General features: G+C 45.6%; 1 protein-coding gene and 1 long non-coding RNA gene across 3 annotated transcripts in view; one reads left to right on the top strand and one right to left on the bottom strand.

Annotated features, from left to right (window-relative positions):
* The window catches only part of PRKDC (protein kinase, DNA-activated, catalytic subunit), a 189,722-nt gene extending 170,613 nt beyond the window's left edge, over window positions 1-19,109 (top strand). For both annotated transcript variants that reach the window (XM_030553055.1, XM_030553054.1), the window contains exons 80-86: window positions 19-111; window positions 10,656-10,745; window positions 11,493-11,564; window positions 11,653-11,854; window positions 12,387-12,575; window positions 15,627-15,766; window positions 17,233-19,109. In XM_030553055.1, the coding sequence (XP_030408915.1) occupies window positions 19-111; window positions 10,656-10,745; window positions 11,493-11,564; window positions 11,653-11,854; window positions 12,387-12,575; window positions 15,627-15,766; window positions 17,233-17,437 (991 nt within the window). In that variant the 3' untranslated portion in view covers window positions 17,438-19,109. The remainder of the gene's footprint in view (window positions 1-18; window positions 112-10,655; window positions 10,746-11,492; window positions 11,565-11,652; window positions 11,855-12,386; window positions 12,576-15,626; window positions 15,767-17,232) is intronic.
* Window positions 18,449-22,085, bottom strand: LOC115646773. Its single transcript, XR_003999120.1, has 3 exons — window positions 22,029-22,085; window positions 19,041-20,622; window positions 18,449-18,533 (listed from the first exon to the last, which is right to left on the bottom strand). It is a non-coding gene; the product is annotated as an uncharacterized LOC115646773 (long non-coding RNA).
* Between the last annotated feature and the right edge of the window lie 1,462 nt (window positions 22,086-23,547).

Raw genomic sequence — 23,547 nt, 5'->3', positions numbered from 1 at the left:
TGATTTCTTTTGTTTCAGATTAGGGCTGATTGAGTGGTTGGAAAATACCTGTACCTTAAAGAATTTCCTTATGGAAACAATGTCCGAAGAGGAAAAAGATGACTATCACAGGTGATGCTGGTTTTAACTATCTCCGTGAACAGAAATAACTATTACTGGGCTCTTTCTGACAGTCTGTTTGTCCGATGAAAAACCTAGGCTTAATGGTGTAAAAGAAATAAAGTATTTGTAAGACAGAAGTCTCTTTAATACTTCCTGACCCAAATTAGTAATTGGCAGCTGTTTAATGAGTACCAGTCATCCATATCCTCCACCCAACTTGTGTAAACAGGGAGTTTGTAATCCTCTGATGTTATCATTACTGTTTCCTTATCAACAGATTATGGTTTTACAAGTGAAGAATTTTGATCTCTTGCATTGAACAAGCAGGAAGTGGACTTAGGTCAGCAAGGAGAGAGAGCTACTTAGAAAACTGTATGTTCAGCAATGAGTCAGTAACTGAGGATATTGCCTATAACTACATGAAATACAAGTCTATCTGAGTTTAAAAGAAATGTTGCCTTTGCATGAAGAGTGGATTTTAGAAATTCTAGTTTTCTAACTCCTGGCTGTTGGTTTTCAAAGGATGAACGTTTGTAGAATCAGATGAATTCTAATTTTTCAATCTCTATTATCTTTGTGAGGCTTTAGGAATAACTTTAGCTAACCTGCTTTGTTCCCTTTTACACAGTTTTGTTTAAATTTGTCGAAATATTGGCATGATTCATTTGCAAGCGCTCTCGTTTTTGAACCAGGGTTGTGGAATCAAGTCTCACAGCAAGGCTCGCATCCAGTTTGACACATCAGTTGCATTACTGATTGTGTCCTTCAGCTGAGACAATTAACTGTGCTCCTATCTTCTGTTTGTACAAAACCAAGTTAACAGTCCTTTAGCGCTTTTCTGATAGAAATGAGAGCTGTGAAAAGTCTTTCTCCATTTTCCAAGTGGTGATGGAGTAATCACTGAGCATGTAAGAACTGCTGAGTGAGAAGGGGGTCATGTAAAGCCCATTCTGGGTGGTGGGAAAGTTGCGGGGGAGGGATCACAATGCGCAAAAAAGAGAGAATCCTAACATGTAGGGTAAGTACATAGAAATGTATGTTTGTGTCTTTGTGAAAACAGTTGTATAATTTAAAACATAAGCCTATTTTATAGTTGTAAATACAGTTTATTAATTATTTCCACACTTGGCTGAGGGAACAGCAGCATTCCCAAAAGAAATACTGATGAGAATTCTCACTGACTAAACTTTGGTTTAAGGGAGGAGGAAAAAACCCAAAATAATGATAGGAGGATTTGGAATTTCTTTACTCTACTCTGCTTTCTGCAAAGCAGACACACCATGAAGCCTGGATACTAATCATCATCTTCTACCCTTAGTCCCATCTAAATGTGTCAGCTCTTCGAGTCTAGCTTTTCCATTCCAGTCTGTCATGAAACAGTTCCCTGGAAACTCCACAGCTAATCAATTCCTCTTGTATGACATCCATTCAACTAGTTTTGGGTCTTCCAACTCTTCTCTTACCCTCCATTTCTCATAACACCCAGTTTCTTATATATTCTTCAGCTCCTCTTTTCACACACTCAGACCATACAAGCTAGGATTTCCTCAGCTTTTATATAATTGATGATACCTTCACACTTCCCCTACTTTGTTCATTCCAAACATGGTTCATCCTTGCAATGTCAAGCATCCATCTTAATGGTTTCATTTCCAATATATTCCGGATCTGTTCCTGTCTCTTCCTCAGTGCCCAGTGTTTGGAGTCATACAAAAGGACATCCCTAATTACCATCTTGCAGATCTTACGTTATTTTTCAATTTGATAGGCGTTCTCCTATTACAGATCATTCTGCTCACTTCTCTCCACTTAGTCCATCCCTTTCCAGTGTTGCTTGTAAGTTCATCATTGAGTTTACCTTCATCCTGTATTATTCAGGGCCGGCTTGGGCTTTTTTGCCACCCCAAGCGGCGAAGGAAAAAAAAAAAGCCACAATTGGTGGATAGTCCTTTGCTCCGAGAGGGACTGAGGGACCCGCTACCGAATTGCCACCGAAGACCCGGACATGCCGCCCCTTCCCATTGGCCGCCCCAACCACCCGCTTCATTTGCTGGTGCCCGGAGCTGGCCCTGGTATTATTGAATCTAAGTACTTGAGCTTCTGTACCTCCGGTAGTGGCTGGCCGGCTCCCAAGACTTAGTCTCATTGCCTTCCTGTAAATATACATCAAATGTAGAAGTCATATTTCTGATTTTTTTTCATGCCATTTCTTTTAACTACACACCTCTGTCTCTCTCTAAATCTTTTTTGTTATCTCCCACAAGCACTATATCATCCGCACAAAGCATGCACCAGGATGCCACTCTGAATGTTTTCTGTAAGTCCATCAAGCACCAACATGAACAAAAAGAGCCTTGATGTATTCCAACACTTACTAGAATCTGTTCAGTTTCTCCATAGGGCCTTCTAACAGGTAACAGCACCCTTGAACGTGTCCTGGACAAGTCCGATGTAGTCTTCAGGTATCAGTTTCATTCTCATACAGATCTGAGAGCTGACTTCTCTCAGAACATAGTCTTAAGCCTTCTCAAGATCGATTAATACCGTGTGCAGTTTTTCTCTTTTCTCTATATTTTTCGACAGGTAGTCTTAATGCAAAGGTAGCATCCATTGTTGACTTGCCTGGCATGACTCCACTCTGATAGTCACTGACCTTTACTTCTCTTCATAATCTCTTATCCTAACTTTTCCCTAGATCTTCATTGTGTGCATCATGAGTTTAAATGTCTCTTTTTCTCTTAAATATTGGTACTAATGCGCTCTTTCTCCAGGCATCAGGCAGCTTTTGTGTCTTCATGATGAAATTAAACAGTTCTTCTTCGAGTGATTGCTCATATCCATTCCAGGTAGGTGTACGCGCCGCGTGTGCACGTTTGCCGGAAACTTTTTACCCTAGCAACTCCAGTGGGCCGGCAGGTCGCCCCCTAGAGTGGCGCCACTATGGCACTAGATATATACCCCTGCCGGCCCGCCTGCTCCTCAGTTCCTTCTTACCGCCGTGTCGGTTGCTGGAACTGTGGAGTGCGGCTTGCTGTCCTCCACGTACCTAGCTCTCCTGTACTTTGTTCGTAGTCATAGTTGTAAATAGTTCATAGATAGTTCATAGATAGTTTGATAGTATTTTAGTTAGTTGTGTATTGTATATAGTTGTTTAACTTGCTCGCGGGTGGGCCGTTGCCCTCCCCTGCGCCCGGCACCGGGCTCATGCCTGGCTCGCCGGGCTTCAAGCAATGCTCAGCATGCAAGAAGCCGATGCCTACAAGCGATCCCCACGACGCGTGCCTCAAGTGCCTGGGGGAATCGCACATAAGTGAAAAGTGCCGTATTTGCAAGGCCTTTAAGCCTCGCACGAAGAAGGAGAGGGATCAAAGACTCCGTGCTCTCCTCATAGAAGCGGCACTGACTCTGGCACCGGCGGCGCAGTCGGCCAATTCTACTCCGGCACCGGACCGCGCCGGCACCGGCAAGACTCCCCGGCACCGACCATCCCCGGCACCGAGAGCAGATCCACGACCCTCGGCGTCTGCAACACCATCAAGGCAGGCCCGAGTGGAGCGCCCGGCACCTACTTTGGCCACGGCACCGCCTGCAGGGCTGCTGTCAACTCCGGGCCCGGAAGGTCCGTCAAGTCCAGCCCTTCCTAGCTCCCCCTTAAGATCAGGGGTTGAGCTGCTAGTACCATCCACGCCGGAGACATTTGCCTCGGCACGGGACTTGATTGCGCTGACGGAGCCATCGCAGCCTCAGACGGCACCCCCGGGACGGGTAACCTCCACGGGCAAACCGATGCTACGAGCGCTGTCTCCAGAGTCCTGGCACCAATCACCCCGGAGACGTGAACGCTCAGGCTTGGGGCGCCGCTCGCAGTCCCGGCACCGTTCTCCCAGGCGGTACCGGTTGTACTCGCAGCACCAGTCGGTATTTGCACGGTCCCGGTCTGGCTCCTCCCACCGCCGGCACCGAGACTGTAGGAGCCGTTCACCTCGACGTTCGGCTCCTCGGTCGACCTCCCGGCACCGAGCCGGTGGTAGGTCCCGATCCCCACTGCCATCCCGGCACCGCGCTGATCGAAGTTCGCGGTCCCGCTCCCGGCACCGACATCGCTCCAGATCCCGCTCCCGATCCCGGAACCGATACGGGTCGCGGCACCGACCCTCGGCACCGAGGGGAGCATTGGAGTTGGTGCACAGAGACGCCTACCAAACAGGCTCAGCGCCTCCGTAGCCCTCTAGGGAACCATCGGTGTCTTCTCAGGCTGACAGCGCCTATGCCTTGGGCCAGGACAGACACTTGGCCCTGTTCCAGGACCCTCCACCACAGGAGCGAGGGCCTCAACAGTGGGGGTTTTGGACCCCATGGGCGTATTGCCAAGCCGAGGGTCCACAACACATTACCCCCCGCCCTACGGGGGAACGCAGGCCACCGGAGGCGACTGTGTCTAGACCCCCTCCCTCCCCGGAAGCAGACGGCAGGTCCAGCCACCAGGACCCAGACCTCCCTCCAGTGACGGAGGTGCAGCCCCAGATGGAACCCCCCGTGGACACTCTGTTGCCGGGGGTTTCCTCGTCGTCTTCACCGGATGAGGCAGTGGCGGGTACCTCGTCCTCCAGCCCTCCCCCGCTGGATCTTAGGGCACACCAGGACCTCCTCCGACTTGTGGCACAGAACCTGGACTTGCAAGCGGAGGAGGTGTCTGAAATCGAGGACCCGGTGGTGAGCATCCTCTCCGCCGATGCGCCCACCAGAGTGGCCCTGCCCTTTATAAAAACAATCCAGGCCAACGCAGCTAATATCTGGCAGTCACTGGCCTCCATCTCTCCGACCGCTCGAGGGGTGGAAAGGAAGTACATGGCCCCCTCGAAGGGCTATGAATACCTGTACGTTCACCCAACACCCTGCTCACTGGTGGTCCAGTCGGTGAACGACAGGGAGCGCCACGGTCAAGAGGCCCCAGCGCCCAAGTCGAAGGAGGCGAGACGAATGGACCTCCTGGGCTGCAAGGTCTATTCGGCGGGGGCGCTACAGCTCAGGGTCTCAAATCAGCAGGCCCTCCTCAGCCGCTACTCCTTCAACTCATGGGTAGCGGCGGGGAAGTTCGCAGAGCTCTTGCCACAGGACGCCCGCCAGGAGTTTACCACCATCCTGGACGAGGGCAAGAAAGTAGCGAGGACATCGCTACAAGCCTCTCTAGATGCTGCCAACTCGGCCGCTCAGACCCTGGCCTCGGGGCTCACGATGCGCCGAATTTCCTGGCTGCAGGTCTCTGGCCTTCCACCGGAGCTCCAACATACTATCCAGGACCTCCCCTGTGAAGGCCAGGGCCTGTTTTCCGATAAAACAGACCCCAGACTAAAGGACCTTAAGGATAATAGGGTCATAATACGGTCGCTGGGGATGCATACGCGTGCGACACAGCGCAGGCCATTCCGGCAGCAGAACCAACAGCAGCAGCGTCGGCCGTATCCTCCGTTCTGTCCGCGGCAGGAACAACCGCCGCAGACAGCCCGGTGGCCAAACGGGGCAGAACCAAGGCTCCGCCCAGGCCCCCCCGGGACCTAAGCCTTCATTTTGAAGGTGCGCTCGAGGGCGCAGTACCAGTTTCCCCTCCGGATCCTTCCCCGCAGTTTTCCAACCGTCTTTCTTTTTTCCTCCTGGCGTAGACCCGAATAACATCGGACCGTTGGGTCTTGCGTACAGTGCAGGCCGGTTATCACCTGCAGTTTTCTTCGCCCCCCCCCCCCATCCCCGTCCCTCTTCAGGGACCCCTCTCACGAGCAATTCCTCCGTCAGGAGGTGCACACGCTCCTCGTCAAGGGAGCCATAAAGGAGGTTCCAGAGAGCGAGAAGGGCAAGGGGTTTTATTCCCGCTACTTTCTAATCCCCAAGTCCAAGGGCGGCCTCAGGCCCATCCTCGGCCTGCGGGAATTTAACAAGTATATGGTGAAGTTGAAGTTCCGTATGGTATCCCTTGGAACCATCATCCCATCCCTGGATCCCGGAGACTGGTACGCCGCCCTCGACATGCAGGACGCTTACTTCCACATCTCCATTTCCCCCCAGCACAGACGTTTCCTCCGCTTTGTGGTCGACCGCCAACATTATCAATTTGCGGTCCTCCCATTTGGCCTCTCTACGGCCCCGAGGGTGTTTACGAAATGCATGGCAGTCGTCGCACACCTTCGGCGTTGCCGCATTCACGTGTTCCCCTATCTGGACGACTGGCTGATCCGGGGCACATCGGAGCTGCAAGTCCGCGACCACGTCCGCAGGATCAGCAGCCTCTTTGCTGCCTTGGGCCTCGTCATCAACGTGGACAAGTCTACTCTGCTCCCCACGCAGAGGATAGAGTTCATCAGGGCCGTTCTGGACTCTACCCTGGCCAGGGCCTTGCTACCCTTGCCCAGGTTCCAGTCGCTGTCGGCCATCATTCTGCGCTTGCAGGCGGCCCCGCTGACCTCTCTACGAACATGTCTGGCCCTCCTGGGCCATATGGCGGCCTGTACGTTCATGATGGCATATGCCCGACTCCGCATGAGGCCTCTTCAATCTTGGCTCATCACGCAGTACCGGCCGGCCAGACATTCGTTGGACACAGTCATCACCATTCCTCAGAGGGTGCTGGACTCCCTTCGGTGGTGGCTGGACCAGTCCGTAGTCTGTGCGGGGCTCCCGTTTCATCCGCCCCAGCCCTCGGCATCCCTGATTACGGACTCCTCAGATCTGGGCTGGGGGGCACACTGCGGCGCCCAAAGAACTCAGGGCTTGTGGACCCTGCAGGAGATGGACCTCCACATCAACGTACGAGAGTTGAGGGCGGTCCGTCTTGCTTGTCAAACGTTTGTCCATCTCCTTCAAGGTCGTCGTGTCGCTGTGTTCACCGACAACACGACGACCATGTTTTACATCAACAAGCAGGGCGGCACCAGGTCCTCTCCCCTATGTGCCGAGACGATGCGTCTCTGGGAGTTTTGCATAGCCCATGCCGTTCACCTTTCCGCCTCCTATCTCCTGGGAGTGTGGAACACTCTAGCGGATCGACTGAGCAGATCCTTCCGCTCGCACGAGTGGTCCCTCCGTCCAGACGTCGCCCTCTCACTCTTCCAGAGGTGGGGTCGTCCCCGGATGGACCTCTTTGCGTCCAGGGAGAACAGGAAGTGTCGCGCATTCTGCTCCTTCCAGGGTCGGGAGCCAGGGTCTCTAGCAGATGCATTCCTGATCCCATGGGAAACCCACCTGCTTTACGCATTCCCTCCCGTTCCGCTGATACACAGGTTTCTCCTCAAGGTGCGCAGAGACAGAGCTCAGGTGATTCTCATAGCTCCAGCATGGGCCAGACAGCATTGGTACCCCATGTTGCTGGACCTTTCAGTAGCCAACCCAGTTGCCTTGCCCCTACATCGGGACCTGATCACCCAGGACCACGGCAGGCTCTGTCACCCGGACCTTCCGTCTCTGCACCTTACGGCATGGCTCCTGCGTGGTTGACGGGCTCTGAGTTACGCTGCTCTACCCTGGTTCAGGAGGTTCTCCTGGGCAGTAGAAAGCCTTCCACCAGGGCTACTTACTCGGCTAAGTGGAAGCGTTTCTCCTGTTGGTGTTCAGAGAAAGGTCTTCACCCTATGGAGACTCCCATCACCACTATTCTAGACTACATCTGGTCCCTCAAGATCCAGGGTCTGGCGTTGTCGTCCCTCCGGGTCCACCTAGCGGCTATCTCCGCATTTCATCCTGGGGTGGACAGATCTCCCGTCTTCTCCCACCCTATGGTGGCGAGATTCCTGAAGGGACTGGAGCGTCTCTATCCACAGATCCGCCCTCCTGCCCCTTCATGGGACCTCAACCTGGTCCTAACTCGGCTCATGGGTCCTCCATTCGAGCCATTAGCTACTTGCTCCCTCCTCTACCTCTCGTGGAAGACCGCCTTCCTAGTGGCCATTATCTCAGCTAGACAGGTGTCAGAACTATGGGCCCTCACAGTAGACCCCCCATATACCGTCTTCCATAAAGACAAGGTGCAGCTGAGGCCACACCCTGTCTTTCTTCCCAAGGTGGTCTCAGCTTTCCAAATTAACCAAGAGATCTTCCTCCCCGTCTTTTTCCCAAAGCCCCATTCGTCCCACAGGGAGCAACAGCTCCACTCGCTAGATGTCCGTCGGGCGCTAGCATTTTATGTGGACAGGACCAAACCATTCCGCAAGACCCTCCAGTTATTCGTGGCGATAGCGGACCGGGTCAAGGGGCTACCGATTTCCTCGCAGAGGATATCTTCCTGGGTTACCTCCTGCATCAGGACCTGTTACGACCTGGCCCACGTTCCGACGGGCCGTGTGACTGCTCACTCCACCAGAGCACAGGCATCATCGCTGGCTTTCCTTGCTCACGTGCCAATCCTAGAGATTTGTAGGGCGGCGACCTGGTTATCGGTCCACACATTCGCTTCCCATTACGCCTGGTTCAGCAGTCCAGAGATGATGTGGCCTTTGGCTCTGCAGTACTCCAGGCCGCGACCTCTCACTCCGACCCCACCGCCTAGGTAAGGGTTGGGAATCACCTACCTGGAATGGATATGAGCAGTCACTCGAAGAAGAAAAGACGGTTACTCACCTTTGTAACTGTTGTTCTTCGAGATGTGTTGCTCATATCCATTCCACACCCGCCCTCCTTCCCCACTGTCGGAGTAGCCGGCAAGAAGGAACTGAGGAGCGGGCGGGCCGGCAGGGGTATATATCTAGTGCCATAGTGGCGCCACTCTAGGGGGCGACCTGCCGGCCCACTGGAGTTGCTAGGGTAAAAAGTTTCCGGCAAACGTGCACGCGCGGCGCGTACACCTACCTGGAATGGATATGAGCAACACATCTCGAAGAACAACAGTTACAAAGGTGAGTAACCGTCTTTTGTCTGCTTGCCCCAAGTGCTTCCATACTTCTGCTGGTATGCAGTTGGAGCTGAGAGGATTCTTTTTCATGTTCCTCAATACTTCTGCAACTTCTTCTAGGACTGATGCCACCAGGCCCTGAGTTGGTTTTATATATGGCTTGGTTCCCTTGGATTCTTTTCATTCATGAGCCTTGCAAAGTAATTTCTTCACTCTTCCTTAATCTGGTTCTCATTGATTAACATATTTCCACTTCTATCTTTTAATGGCTTTGAAATAAAGGAGGGTGAGAGAGAAATATATAGACTGGCAAAGACTCAAGATAAGAGAACTAAAGACATTGTTGAGATCAGTCTGGATACTAATACTTTACTAGAAGATTTCATCTGAGAACAACAAAGACCTCCAAACCATTAATTAACCTCAGAATATCCTCTATATGCTAAGAAGTAAGGCAGGGGGTGGGGGTGGGAGGTTATGGGTACATATCACTTCACCATTTACTAAAAAGCATTCATACCTTTGGTGGAACACACAGCTGTTTAACAGCACCCAGCAACATTACACCTGACATACAGGAAGAAAAAAAAATGCAGGAGCAATTTAAGCAGGCAAAATGGAATTATGTGCATAGGCAATTGGCTAGGCCAGCGAAGGTAGCACTCTTCTCCCTTATGAAAAAATATGACGGGACCTGCATTAAGCTACAAGAGGTCAGAACCTCAGCTTTACATATTCTTTTTACAAAGACAGAACCTTCAACAGCACACAGTGCTTAGGGGCTAGTGTGGGTAATAGGTTCAGTAACTGATAATTGTGCCTCATAACAACTTCCATCCGAGGCTCTCCAGGCTCTTACAAACATTAAATTAGGCATCTAAACACCCTTACAATATAGGAAAATATTAGTCTTACCCCAATTTTTTATGAATGGGGGAAACTGATGCACAGAAGTGACCTAACCTGCCCAATGTCAGACAGGAAGCCCTATGGTAGGCCTTTGACCACAGTTTTGTCTTCCTCCCAGTACTGAGAAAGTGCCACCTTACTGAACCACAGCACAATTTCCTACAGCAATTAAGCATTCATTTAAAGGTCTCTTATTCAGATATTGACTTGTCCTGACCCTCCTTATATTGTTACTAACAATGAGAAGCACAGCTGCAGATTGTAGACAGTTGTTTCAAGGATAGTAGGGTATGGAAAATTTTGAATCTTTCCACCATATGCTTTCTCTTTACTGTAATGCAGATTCAGACACTGTGTGTTCTCTGTTTAGAACAGCCTGGCAAAATTCTGCTTGCTGCAGGTGAATAAAATATCATTCAGGTTTTTCTCTATCATCAATTAGCATGGTAAAAAGTGGTCAAATAGATTTTTGCACGAGTTACAAAATTTTCAAGACCCTTCTTTCCAAGGCAGCTTTCGGATCAATTCCTGCTCTCTCACACTTCCTTCTCAAGGCCTTGCTGTTCCTATTGAAAAAAACAGTTCAACAGAATGCACTGAGTTAGAGAGCCCTGTGGCTGGTGAAGGCCTGTGTCTAATATTTGCTTTGTATGAACTTGATTGCAAAATATTTGTACTTCACTCTGGTTTACTGTATTGTGTTACTTTCTTTTGCATTTTGCGCACACAAAAATGTAGCTAAATCACCCGTCCTTTTGTTTGTCCGCAGCCGAAAAGGCCCTCGTATCGCGTACAGTGACTGGCTGTCCAAGATGGCTGGGAAGGAGACTGGCATTGCACGCTATAAGACTATGTACAGGTAGGTCTCACAGTTACGTAATTTTCAGAAAAACAGTTGGTAAGAAACATCGACAAAACATTTCTGGTGGAATTTGCTAAATCATCTCAATCAAAATGTTCCTGGGACAGTGTTGATTTTGATGAAATTCAGCCAGAAACCAGGTAAGATTCCAACAAAATCCTGCCTTGTTTCCTGCCAGCTTTTCCATCCGCCTCCTTGACAGCGCACCTAGTAGGCTGACAGGGAGCAGAGAGCCTGGAAGCCCAGGATCCCCAACGCTAGCGCACCCCGCCTGGTTATCTGCCCCTGAGCCTGGGCTTTCAGCGCAGCTGGGTGGAAAACAGTAACTCTGCTTCACAGAGAACTTAAAAATGTTGGACTTTTGTTCCAAACTAGAACTAAACCAATTTTTTGGGATTGTCCAATTGGATTTTTAAGTTTGATTGTATTTCTGCATTAACACTGAAGCTTATCCCATCTATTTTATTTTCTCCCTGATTTCCACTGTATTGAATTGATAAATTAGGAGATTTCACTCTGGGAATGGCTGCCTAGAAAGTAGGTCTTTTCTATCTTCCTAGGAACAAACAACATTTTGTCATCTTTTCTCCTCTGAATTTGAGGAAACACTCCCTGTGATTGGTACAGTTCCAGAGTTAAACAAAATGTTAGTTCTTTGATGTAAGGACCCAGATTCTCTTAAAAGTGTTATATCTTCTCATTGTACAGTTTCAATAACTAGTGCATTCTGTTGTTGACTTGCAGTAGAGCTAATCGTACAGAAACAGTCCTGTCTTTCAGAAACAGGGAAAACAGTGTTCCAGGAGACCTTTTAAGGTGAGTACACTGACAGTTACTGTGTGTTGTTTTACAAAAGCTATATCAATGTTTGTTTCACAACATCTGGACTTTTGTTTTTGTTAAGGAGGGGATTTGTTAAGATGAGTACAGCTCCTGAGGCCTTTCTATCTCTGCGATCCCATTTTGCCAGCTCTCATGCACTGATGTGCATCAGCCACTGGATTCTTGGTATTGGAGACAGACATCTGTCCAATTTCATGATTAATATGGAGACAGGCGGCATGGTGGGAATAGACTTTGGACATGCATTTGGTTCAGCGACGCAGGTATGTTTCCTCTGATCCTTTTCTGTTGACTACTCTATTGGGTGTCTTGGGGGCTGACGGTGGCTGGTGGTCAGTCAATTACTTTATATTTTGTATTGACGTTAAAGGATTTAAAAGTATTTTATTTGTGCTGAATTTGATGATTTCTCATACTTGACACCATAAGTTAAGAAAATGATTCTAGTTACCATTAGAACAGAATCTTTTTCCAGATAACTTGGTTGATGCTAACAAGCTGATAAATTCTACAGCTCTATGCAGGGAGCAAAGTATTTTTTTAATATTGGTATCAGTATTTGATGCTTTCTGAAAATCAGAAGGCCTTGCTCATCCATCCTTTCAAATAGTAGTTATTGACAAGTATTCATAGCGATAACTTTAACCCAAGAGCGCTCTGGTTTCAGTGAGCTCCTCCTTATTTTCAGTTCAGTAGCCAGCAATGTTTTAAGGTTCATGCAGAAGACTTATCTTTGTGTCTGAGTTTCAAGGTTTCTTAATTCATGGGTTTTGCTTTTTCCTTGTTCTTCTGTAGTTTCTGCAAGTGCCAGAGTTGATGCCTTTTCGTCTAACTCGCCAGTTCATTAATCTGATGTTGCCAATGAAAGAATCAGGTCTCATTTATAGTGTGATGGTACATTCCCTAAGAGCCTTCCGCACAGAGCCAGACCTCCTGATCAGCACTATGGATGTGTTTGTAAAAGAACCTTCCTTAGACTGGCAGGTAGATTTTTTTGGTTGTTCTTTCGGTTTTGCCTTTCTATTCATGAACAAAGCCTAAAGTTGATTAGTTTTGCCTTTGTTACTTGATCATTTTTCGTGATAGAACAATGAAGTCCTTCCTGATAGTCAGCCTACGTTTCCCTTTTATCTTTATCAGCAGCTTTATTGAGCTGGGGAATAATCTTTCAGAGATCCTGGCAGAAGCCAAGTTCTTGAAACATGTAAAATAAGACACTGATTTCTTATGGGGTAAGAGATGGACTGGACAGAGGGATAGCTTTTATCCATTTCTAATTTGTGTTATTTAGTTTCATTTCTGTACTGAATGAGTGATCTTGAGACCTGGTCTACACTACATGTTTAAATCGATTTTAGCAGCATTAAACCAATTTAACGCTGCACCCGTCCACACAACGAGGCCCTTTATATCGATATAAAGGGCTCTTTAAACTGGTTTCTGTGCTCCTTCCCGATGAGAGGAGTAGCACTGAAATCGGTATTACCATATCGGATTAGGGTTAGTGTGGCTGCAAATCAACAGTATTGGCCTCCGGGCGGTATCTCACAGTGCACTATTGTGACCGCTGTGGACAGCAATCCGAACTCGGATGCACTGGCCAGGTAGACAGGAAAAGCCCCGCGAACTTTTGAATTACATTTCCTGTTTGCCCAGCGTGGAGCTCTGATCAGCACAGGTGGCGATGCAGTCCCAAATCCAAAAAGAACTCCAGCATGGACCGTACAGGAGATACTGGATCTGATCGCTGTATGGGGAGACACATCTGTTCTATCACAGCTCCGTTACAGAAGACGAAATGAGAAAGCATTTGAAAAAATTTCCAGGATGTGATACAAAGTCCACAGCACAGTGCTGTGTGACAAGCGTAACGGAAAGCCAAAGAATCAAATGGATGCTCTTGGAGGGAGGGAAGGGGTACTGAGGACTCCAGCTATCCCACAGTTCCCAAAAAGCATTTGGATTCTTGGCTGAGCTCCCAGTGCCTGTAGGGTCAAACACATTGTCCGGGGTGTTTCAGGATATATCTCGTCAATTTACCCCCCCTCCCCACCAGTTTCTTGACTCTTTTATATGTCACCCTATGTCTACTGCATGCTGCTGGTAGACGCGGTGCTGTGGCAATGAATAGCAGCATCCTCTCCCCTCCCATCCCTGGTGGCAGACGGTACCGTATAAAAGGACTGATCGCTGTCCTCCTCATCCTGTGAGTGCTCCTGGCTGGCCTCAGGTGAGGTCGGCCGGGGGCGCCTGGGTGAAAATAGGAATGACTCTCGGTCATTCCCGGTAGATGGTACAGAACGGCTGGTAACCATCCTCATTATAGCAACTGGGGGCTGAGTTCCATCAGCCCCCCCACTTTCATGTCTAAAGAAAAGATTCTGTACTGCCTGGACTACATAGCAGCGGGATGCTGGGCTCCTCTCCCCACCACCGCTTAATGTTCTGCCTGGACTATCATAGCAGCTGGAGGCTGCCTCCCCCTCATTTTATCTCGCTAAAAAGTCAGTGTTTCTTTTTCCTGAATTCTTTATTACTTCATCATACAAATGGGGGGACACTGCCACGGTAGCCCAGGAAGGTTGGGGGAGGAGGGAAGCAACAGGTGGGGTTGTTGCAGGGGCGCCCCCTACAATGGCATGCAGCTCATCATTTCTGCGGGATCTGACACGGAGCGTCTGTGCTCTCTGGTTCTCTGATACACTGGTTCTCTAGTACACTTGCCCCATAGTCTAGGCAGGACTGACTCTATTATTAGATAAACCATAAAGAAGGGATTGACTCGGGGAGTCATTCCCATTTTTGTCTTTGCACCCCTGGCGACCTCAGCTAAGGCCAGCCAGGAGCACCCATGACAGCAGCAGATGGTACAGAATGACTGATAACCATCATCTCATTGCCAATTTACAGTGGCACAGGCAGACAGTACAGAACGACTAGTAACAGTCTCTGCTACCTTGCAATGGCAAATGAATGCTGCTGTGTAGCACTGCAGCACCACCTCAGTCAGCAGCATCAGTACACATATGGTGACAGTAACAAAAGGCAAAACGGGCTCCATGGTTGTCATGCTATGGCGTCTGGCAGGGCAATCCAGGGAAAAAGGGCGTGAAATGATTGTCTGCCGTTGCTTTCACGGAGGAAGGAATGAGTGACTACATTTACCCAGAATCACCCGCGACAGTTTTTGCACCATCATGCATTGGGATCTCAACCCAGAATTCCAATGGGCTGGGGAGACTGCGGGAACTATGGGACAGCTACGGGATAGCTACCCACAGTGCAATGCTCCGGAAATTGACGCTAGCTTCGGTACATGGATGCACACTGCGGAATTAATGTGCTTAGTGTGGCCGTGTGCACTCGATTTTATACAATCTGTTTTACAAAACCAGTTTATGTGTAATCGGAATAATCCTATAGTGTAAACGTACCCTGAGATTGTCAAATCTTAGGGTGATAGCATGAATCACCATAATGTAGTATAAATAGAGTATTTTCAGTTTGTCACATGATAAGCAGCACAACTTAGTTTCATGTAAAACATGACATCATGCATTTCATACAATGTGCTGTTTATGAAAATACTTCTGAAACCAGTTACTGAATTAAAAGTTTGAGTATAAATATTTTCAGACTACCTTTACCTGTACAGAATTTGCTAAACTGATGTAATTATGTGCAATAAATTATTCCTTAGTTTTAGAGGCAGCAACATTTTGAGATTTCACTCAAGCAGATCAAAGTAGAGTTTAAGATGATGTGCTTTCCTATGTTCAGGTTAGCATTGTTCATCCATTTTGCTGAATCTGCAGAAATACAAATGTTTGTCATATTTTCAGTTGCAAAGTAACTTAAGTCACAGGCAGAAGTAAATTTCCGCTAAATATCCTGCCCTCCACTTTCTTTGCAATACAGATTATTTTCTGACTTGTTCCTGAGGATGTGGGTGGCCGTGAGAATGTAGGAGAGGTTTAGGCGTATGATTGTTTGTGTAATTTATGATAAATGAAGAAAAATATTTTCTCTCATTAGAATTTTGAATTGAAGCAGTTGAAAAAAGGCGGCACATGGTCTAAGGAAGTAAACACAGCTGAAATAAACTGGTATCCCTTGCAGAAAGTGAACTGTGCCAAAAGAAAGCTGGCAGGTGCCAATCCAGCAGTACTCACCTGGTAAGGCATTAAAGGACTTGGAAATCCAAGAGAGAGACTAAAAACCTTTGCAATTGAAAGAGTCAGGGACTTGTTACCTTCAGACTTAATGGCAGAAAAGGAAGACAAGGGGGCAATTTAATCATTTCGCTTCTTGGCAGAGTGAATTGTTCTGATGTACAAAAGCTGTCTGAATCATCTTAGTAGCCAAACTACCCTGTAGCTCCTGAGTGTCCTTGTTCCAGCTCAGTTTTCCTCTGTACTCCTGGGCATTTATTTTTCTTGGCAGCATGTGTGGCCTCACCATGTAAACCTATTTATTTCCCACCCCTCACAAGCTGTTGCTCTTCATAAAGCTTTGGGGGTAGAGGTGAAATTTGAATGGACTCTTTAAAAAAAAAAAAAAAAAAAAAAATAGTAGTCTAGCAGGAATCTTGAGGCAACTGTCAGGGAGGCATACAAATAAATTAGTTAGTTTACAAAAAAAATGGTTAAATTGCCTAGGAATGTGATGGCCTACTGAGATTTAATCAGCTCAGTCAAGATTGGCTCAAGCTAGAAATCACAGTATTTTAGTCTTTAAAATTCAATTAATCCTTTCCTTTTAAATTAATTTTGGGTTGGTGCAATGAATGAAAAGCTTGTTTAAAATTTTAAAAATACTTTTTAAATGGCTGAATAGAAAGGGAGGGGTGTGTGTGTGTGTGATAGAACTGGAAGGGATCTCGAAAGGTCATCTAGTCCAGCCCCCTGCCTTCACTAGCGGGACCAAGTGCAATTCGTATCACCCAGGAGAGCTGTGGCAGCAACAGGTTTGATTGCCTTTAGGTTGCTGTGTGACAGAATGAGTAACTGTTTTCTGCTCTGACCTCCATTGGTGAGGCAGACTTTGCAGAAAACAACTGGCTGCCTTTTTTCAGATGAGCACTTGGCAGGTGAGGGAGGGGAGAGACAGTACAATACAAGTAGCAGTTTGATTGAGAGGCTTACCCAGAATTTCTGTATGTCTATATTGTATCTGGGAACGAGCCTCCCAGACTGGGACCACAGACTTGTGGCTTGCTAAAGTAGCTGTGTAGATAGTGCTTTAAGGGTGCAGCTCAGAAGCCCGGGCATGGGCGGCTTTCAGAACCCAAGCTGTAATGTCAAAGCACTGTCTATACAGCTACTTTTAGCACACTAGTGCGAGCCCCATTAACACAAGTCTGTGGACCCAGTCTGGGAAGCTCGCTCTCAGATGCAGTGTAGACATACCCTTTGAAAATCTCACAGACTTGAGCTCAAGCCGAAGATGTTCATAGTAAATGCTCAATATGAGGGAAGAGCCTGAGATCACTCATTTTAAGGACCTGATCTTGACTTGCTAAGCACTCTAAACACCTATTAAGTCAAGAATACTCACTACCTCATAGGATTAGGCCTTAAAGCTCTCATTTAAAAATAAAAAAACCCCAAGGTCTAGATTTTCAGAATTTTCTTTTTTTCAGTGATGAATTACGACTGGGCCATGAGAAATCACCTGCCTACAAGGAATATGTAGCTGTAGCTCAAGGAAGCAGAGATCACAACATCCGAGCCAAAGAACCAGAGGATGGACTTTTGGAAGAAATCCAAGTGAGATGCCTTATAGATCAAGCAACAGACCCCAATCTCCTTGGCAGAGTTTGGGAAGGATGGGAACCCTGGATGTGAAAGAAGGGCTGTAAGGAAATAATCAAATGGAGTGTGTTCTCTAAGCCAAACCACTACAGTCAAGTTACTGTGTGGTGGGGGAGGCGCGCAGGGACAGAAAAACAATTAATTTGTATTTTCCACAGTGGTAAGTCTGAACTGATTAAGGGTTGTGATACCATGGTAGAACTTACTCAAAGATGACAATTTATGAACTAATGTCTCTGTACTAGGAACTTGAAAGGAATATGGTAACTGAAGGCTAAGGCCCATGATATTAAGCTATTGTATTTAACAGAAAAAACAACACAATCTTTGAATGGATGTTTAACATGCTGTATTGTTTAATCCACACAAAGAGCGATTAGATAAAATCAACACATATAGCCTATTGAATGATACACATTGAAATCTCTCATTTTTAGAAGTAGAAATCAGTTGCTATAATACCAATTATGACCAAAACATAGCCTGTTTTAACAATTATAGGAGATGTTTAGTAAGTTGTGACTAATCATAAAGATGTTTTATGGTTTTGCATAAATTTAAACTGCAAAGTTTTCATGTTTTAAGAATCATATTTAACAGAAGTGTCTTGAGTCCATACCTGAAAGCAGGCATTGCTGGTATCTCTACCGTTTTCTGCTGTGGATGAGCTGGCAGCACAGGACAACATAGTCTGTTGTTTTACAGTACTTGCTTATGAGGAGATTTAAGGGGGGAAAGTCTGACTTTAGCCACACCAAAAGCATGATTTATCTATTGTAAAGCAGTTTTTTAGAGGTAACCTGTGTGTGTGCCAAACAAAGTGCAGGAGAGAGTATATGGGAATGAATTAGTGTCTTTCAGAATATTATGACTAGTTATTAACATGAATTCATTTAAGAAGACATTTCCCATTGACATTTTAATAATGCGTGATTATCATGGAGGAATGAACAAGTATAACTTTAAAAAATGAAAAGCAAGCACCATTGACTTTTCTGCTGTGGTAGGCTCTTCTTTGCAACTGTTGTTATAGGTCATCTCAGGCCTGCTTCTACACTGACTTCCTTTCCCTGGCATCAGTTTCAACCTGAAAGCAGATGGACCATCAGTCTCTCTGCTGGATAAGAACCTATAAAACAAATAAGAGCAGGTAAATGTATAAACTGAAGCTAAAGAGCATAAAGGGAATTGTTCAGAGTTGGAAACTGAGTGGCACAAAGAAGCAACAAATAATATTTCTGTGAGGTGTTTTTCCCCCTTCTAAAAAGGTTGAACATTTTAACATCCTTTCTAATGCTAAGAGTTTTGCATTGTTCACTTTGATTCCATTCTCGCACTGTAAATCAGCATCTCCAGATTCTCAGTCAACAGCATTTTGAATGAGTACAACCGAGTCTGGGGCCATATTAGATCTTTACTGGGAAAACCACTGGCACAAAAACTCCTGGGTGCTGTACAGGAGGTCTGTCTATTAAAAAAAATAAGCTGTAGAATAAGTAATGGCTCATTTCTAAATTAATAGTTTTAGGACACTTACTTTTTCCCTCCTCTTAAATTGCAGGGCACTATATATGCAAAGTTGTTTTTTTGTCCACTGCAACATGTGCAATGTAGTAATGTATTTTTATATACTCACCTTTGTATGATTCTTCTGAATGCATGTTGCTCCTTTTATCTTTTGATATCAATAAAGAAGACAACATGACTTAAAGCTGTCTGTGTGGAAGGACTGTGTGTCTCTTCTAAAGTCATAAAGCACAGTAAAGAGTCACATGAAAAACTGAGTTCATGTTCAGATGTCAAGTGGCTGACTCCAACGAGGTGTTAAATTGCCCTTTTTGCACATTCCTCTTAAACTTGCTGAGTACTTTGACCTGTAAAATAGATAGTTTAGGCTTACACTTTAACCAGGTTTTTCACATAGGAGTTTTGAAGCTTTCACAAGAAATTTGCATTTTTCTGACTGGGCACTTCAAAAAAAAAAAATTTTTTTTGGACACTTAAGTTGCCTCAACACTCTCAGAAGGAGTTGGTGTAAAGAATTTTTCAGTGGAACTTATGAAGTGATAGCCAACGCCCATAGCCATTGTCCCAGCCACCCTGACAACTCCCTTCCCCTTGGAAAAAGTGTGATGAATGTGGACTACAAAGGATCAGGGGAGGGGGAAAATAGAATACCAAAAAGATTTACATACCAGTTCTGAGTACTGTGTAAGCTCAAGAGTCAGCAATGGAAGCCTTTGATGTAGCCCAGCTGCTGAAATGTACTAATTGTCCCAGGGCACCACTTTATCATGCGATTCCTACCTCGATGATTTTTAGATATAAAATTGATGTCTGATTTATAAGCAACAGACCACTCAGTCCCATGAGTGATGTATTACTGATACTATTCTATCTCACTATGACAGCCTTTTCTTCCATCCAGGAATTAAGAGATCCAAGCTGAAGGTTTTAATACCAGGCCATTGACTTTACTTAAGTTACCCAGTCAGAGGAGTACTTCACTATCTAGTTGTAAACCAACCCCATCGTTTAATCCTTTCAACTGTTGTGCTATGCTGAGTTACAGCTCTACAGCTAAATACATACATGTCAAAAAAACAAAGCCCCTGTTCTGGCATTTAGTCTAACAGACAAATACATGGAGCAACAGGCAAGGTATGGGAAGGTGCTGACACAAACAGGAAGGGTTTTCAGAAGAAGGCAACAAGAGCGTATTTGGCACACAGGAAGTGCGAGACTGTTTCAACTGGCTTAAAAGAAGGTGATAAATAGAATAACTTTATAATTAGCCACAAGGCTAGCTTATTTTTACATTAAGCCGTTGGTTAAAACAAGCAGATATACTAGATTAACTAAAGAAAAATACATTAATTGCATGCAGGAAATTATATAAACAATAAATACAAATTCTATTCAACAACTAATAAAAAGAAACTGTTCAGAATACGTAAATACTCTGGATCACACATTCTTTGGAGGGGGAAAAAAATCATCTTTCTCTCAGCATTGCTCTGCTGATTTGCAATTGGGGATACTGTTCCACACCAACCACAAGTTTAAAAAAGACACCACTTTCCATGACCAGGGTCGGCTTTATGAACTGCAGGGCTCGATTTGAATACCTAGTGGCGGTCCGGGGCTTTGGCAGCACTTCGGCGGGGTGAGGTGGGGGGTCCGCTCCGTGTCTTCTGCAGCACCTAAGGACCCCTCCCCTACAGGTGCCGGATGAGTAAAAAAAAGAAATTAAAAAGGCCCCTAAGGCACAGGGCCCGATTCCCGGGAATCGGCCTAAAGCTGGCCCTGTCCATGACCAACTCCAGCATCCTTTCCTAGAGATTACTGATGAAGTTCATGTTCTTCACACACCCCTTGTCTTTCTCACTTCAACACTACCTTTCCCCCTCCTAACTTAAACTGTGTCTATACTACAGAAGTTAAAGCAACAGAAGGATTTTTTCTGTAATTTTATTTAATCTACCCCTGCAAGAGGTGATAGCTAGGTTGATGGAAGAATGCTTTAGTTGACCTAGCGATGTCTACATCATGGCTTAGGTCAACTTAACTATGGTTTTCAAGGGTGTGAATTTTGTTCACACCCCACCCCCACACCACACAACTGATGTAGCTAGGTACACCTCAGTTTTACATGTAGACCAGGCCCTAGATATTACAGGCTTTAGGTGTTTGCACCTAACTTTCCTCATATATATCTCAAGGAACCGGCAAGGTGTTCCAGAGCAGAGATTGTTTGGTCACTCTGTTAGAGTGTGAAAGCCCCTTCAACAACTGGTCTGCCCTGCTGAAAGGTTTGGTTAGAAACGTCACACAATTAGATAAAGCAACTTTATTGGAAAAATATTTTTTGAGAACCCTCTCCACAAACTTACTTTATGCATAATCTTGAATATGCTAAGGAATGTTTCCCAAATATTATTGCTCTAAAACTCATTCAACGTTGTAGTCGCTGACCTATGATCAAGGATGTGAGACTGTTTTCTGAGTCAGCCAGTCATATTAGTAGCAATGGACTATGCAAAGATTTACATATGAAATGTATACAGAAATGTTGACACTTAAAAAAAAAAAAACAACAAGCAAAAATACAATGACCATCTAGCTGTGGGGGTCAGTGACAGCAGAACTCAGAGGCATTTTAGTGTATTACATAAATGTTGTTTATCTGTTCTACTGTCAATGGAAAGATATGGTGTCTGGAAATACTAGTGTTGAATTTTACAGCAACATTTTAACTCCTGTTTCCATTTTACTTAAATATTCTTCCTATTGCAAGGTACTGCTTTTCCTAGGACTTACTCCCTCGCTTTCAAGCACATGCATTGCTATTTTGCATTCATTAAACAATGTTAAGATTTCAGTCACATGAAATACAGAAGGCATTTTTCCATTTGTTCTAAGCCTGATATTCTGCCCTTTCCTATTGGCATCAATGATAAAACTGATTTCAAAAGGAACAGATCAGATTCACAATGTCTAGGTTTGATATTTCATTAGGCAAAAGCAGAGTTCTCTTCCTGCTGTGACACTAGTATCCATTTTCAGACTGAAAAGTAGCATCTTAAGTTTTTTGTTAAAATCCAATCAATATTAAATAAAATACCTTTTGCTGGCATGGTTCCATTCCATCAGGGTCACTTCATGACAGATTCCACTCTGGGGAAGAGAACAATGTAGTTTCTAAGATAACTTGTCACTTGCCAGAAACACTACCCATAAAGCAGTTCCTTCCTGCTCATCTGTGGACCATCCCATAAAGAGTGTGTGTGAGAGAAAAACTAGTAAAACGCTTGTGAACTAAACTTGATCCCAGGGAGCTGAAGTGCCTTTCCCTATGTTGTATATACCCAGCTATGTAAACTAATGCCCTTTTAGTGCATCTGCAGGGAAGACTACAAGAGCACCTTTACAAGTAACACCTTTTAGCTGACTTTCAGGTTGCTAGGCCAAAGTTTGTAGGGCATGTAGTCGCAATATAAACAGAGGCCATAGTGCTAAGAGCAACTAGGATGGGAAAAAAAAAAAAACAGAAAAACCACCCACAAAATTGGCACGTAGCACATTTATGGAGGTGAGAAAAGTCTTCTATAGAAATGCATTCTGCTTGCATTGCTGTATTTGTCTATGCCACATGTCACTACTGCATCTATATACAACAGACAGAAGTGGCAGCACCCTCCCATATTAGTATAACAAACCTTATGTCAAGGAAACAGAACACCGGCATACTAAATGTTCTCAGATTCCGTGTAGCTCCACCTCTATTGTAACAGAAATTATCAACATAGGTCAGAGATTGGGCCTAAATAATTTAACATTGTTATAGTTGGATGGAAAGAATTCCTCACAGTGCCAAAGATTCCTTCTGTGTTTAATAGGAACTCACTTCCCTCTGTGCATCAGTACCATCATGAAAGGCAGCATAACCCTGAGAATAGGTTTTGCTAACCAAGCCTTGCAGAGCCAAAAAATGCTGTACTGAACAAACGCTGCATCTGTTTCAAGATTAACTCCCCCAACCCAATGTCAGCTAAAAGAATTTCTAATATACACCTCTACCTTGATATAACGCAACCCAATATAATACAAATTCGGATATAACATGGTAAAGCAGTGCTCCAAGGGGCGGGGCTGTGCACTCGGGTGGATCAAAGCAAGTTCAATACAACGCGGTTTCACCTACGACGCGGTAAGAATTTTTTTTGGCTCCCAAGGACAGCATTATATTGAGGTAGGGGTGTCTATTTTGGAAACACGCATGAGAGGATTTTCAAAGCTCAGTAGAAATGGAATATGGCATCACAGATTATGCCAGGGAATATGAGTTTTACATAATAAGCAAGTTAAATTTTATATCAATCGCTCCTATGCATAGGCTGACACTATTTAATTTTTGACATATATAGAGAGCAAGAGTGCGTTCCAAAACAAATGATTAGGTGGATAATTCCAGGTCAGAATGTAAAACAGAGGCTGGGGAGTTTATGCATCTGGTTTAGAAAAACAATGGTGCATCTGAGCTAGAGAGATCATGAAGAACACACTTTTATGACAGTAAAAATGTTTGAGTCCTGTTTAAATCCCAGTCCATCCCTACCATTTTTGGCTGTTGTGGCAATATG

This window comes from Gopherus evgoodei, chromosome 2 (genome assembly GCF_007399415.2).
Source record: "Gopherus evgoodei ecotype Sinaloan lineage chromosome 2, rGopEvg1_v1.p, whole genome shotgun sequence".
In the NCBI taxonomy this organism is placed as follows: domain Eukaryota; kingdom Metazoa; phylum Chordata; order Testudines; family Testudinidae; genus Gopherus; species Gopherus evgoodei.
The sequence above is the reverse complement of the archived record's forward strand: the minus strand, read 5'-3'. Positions and strand labels throughout refer to the sequence as shown.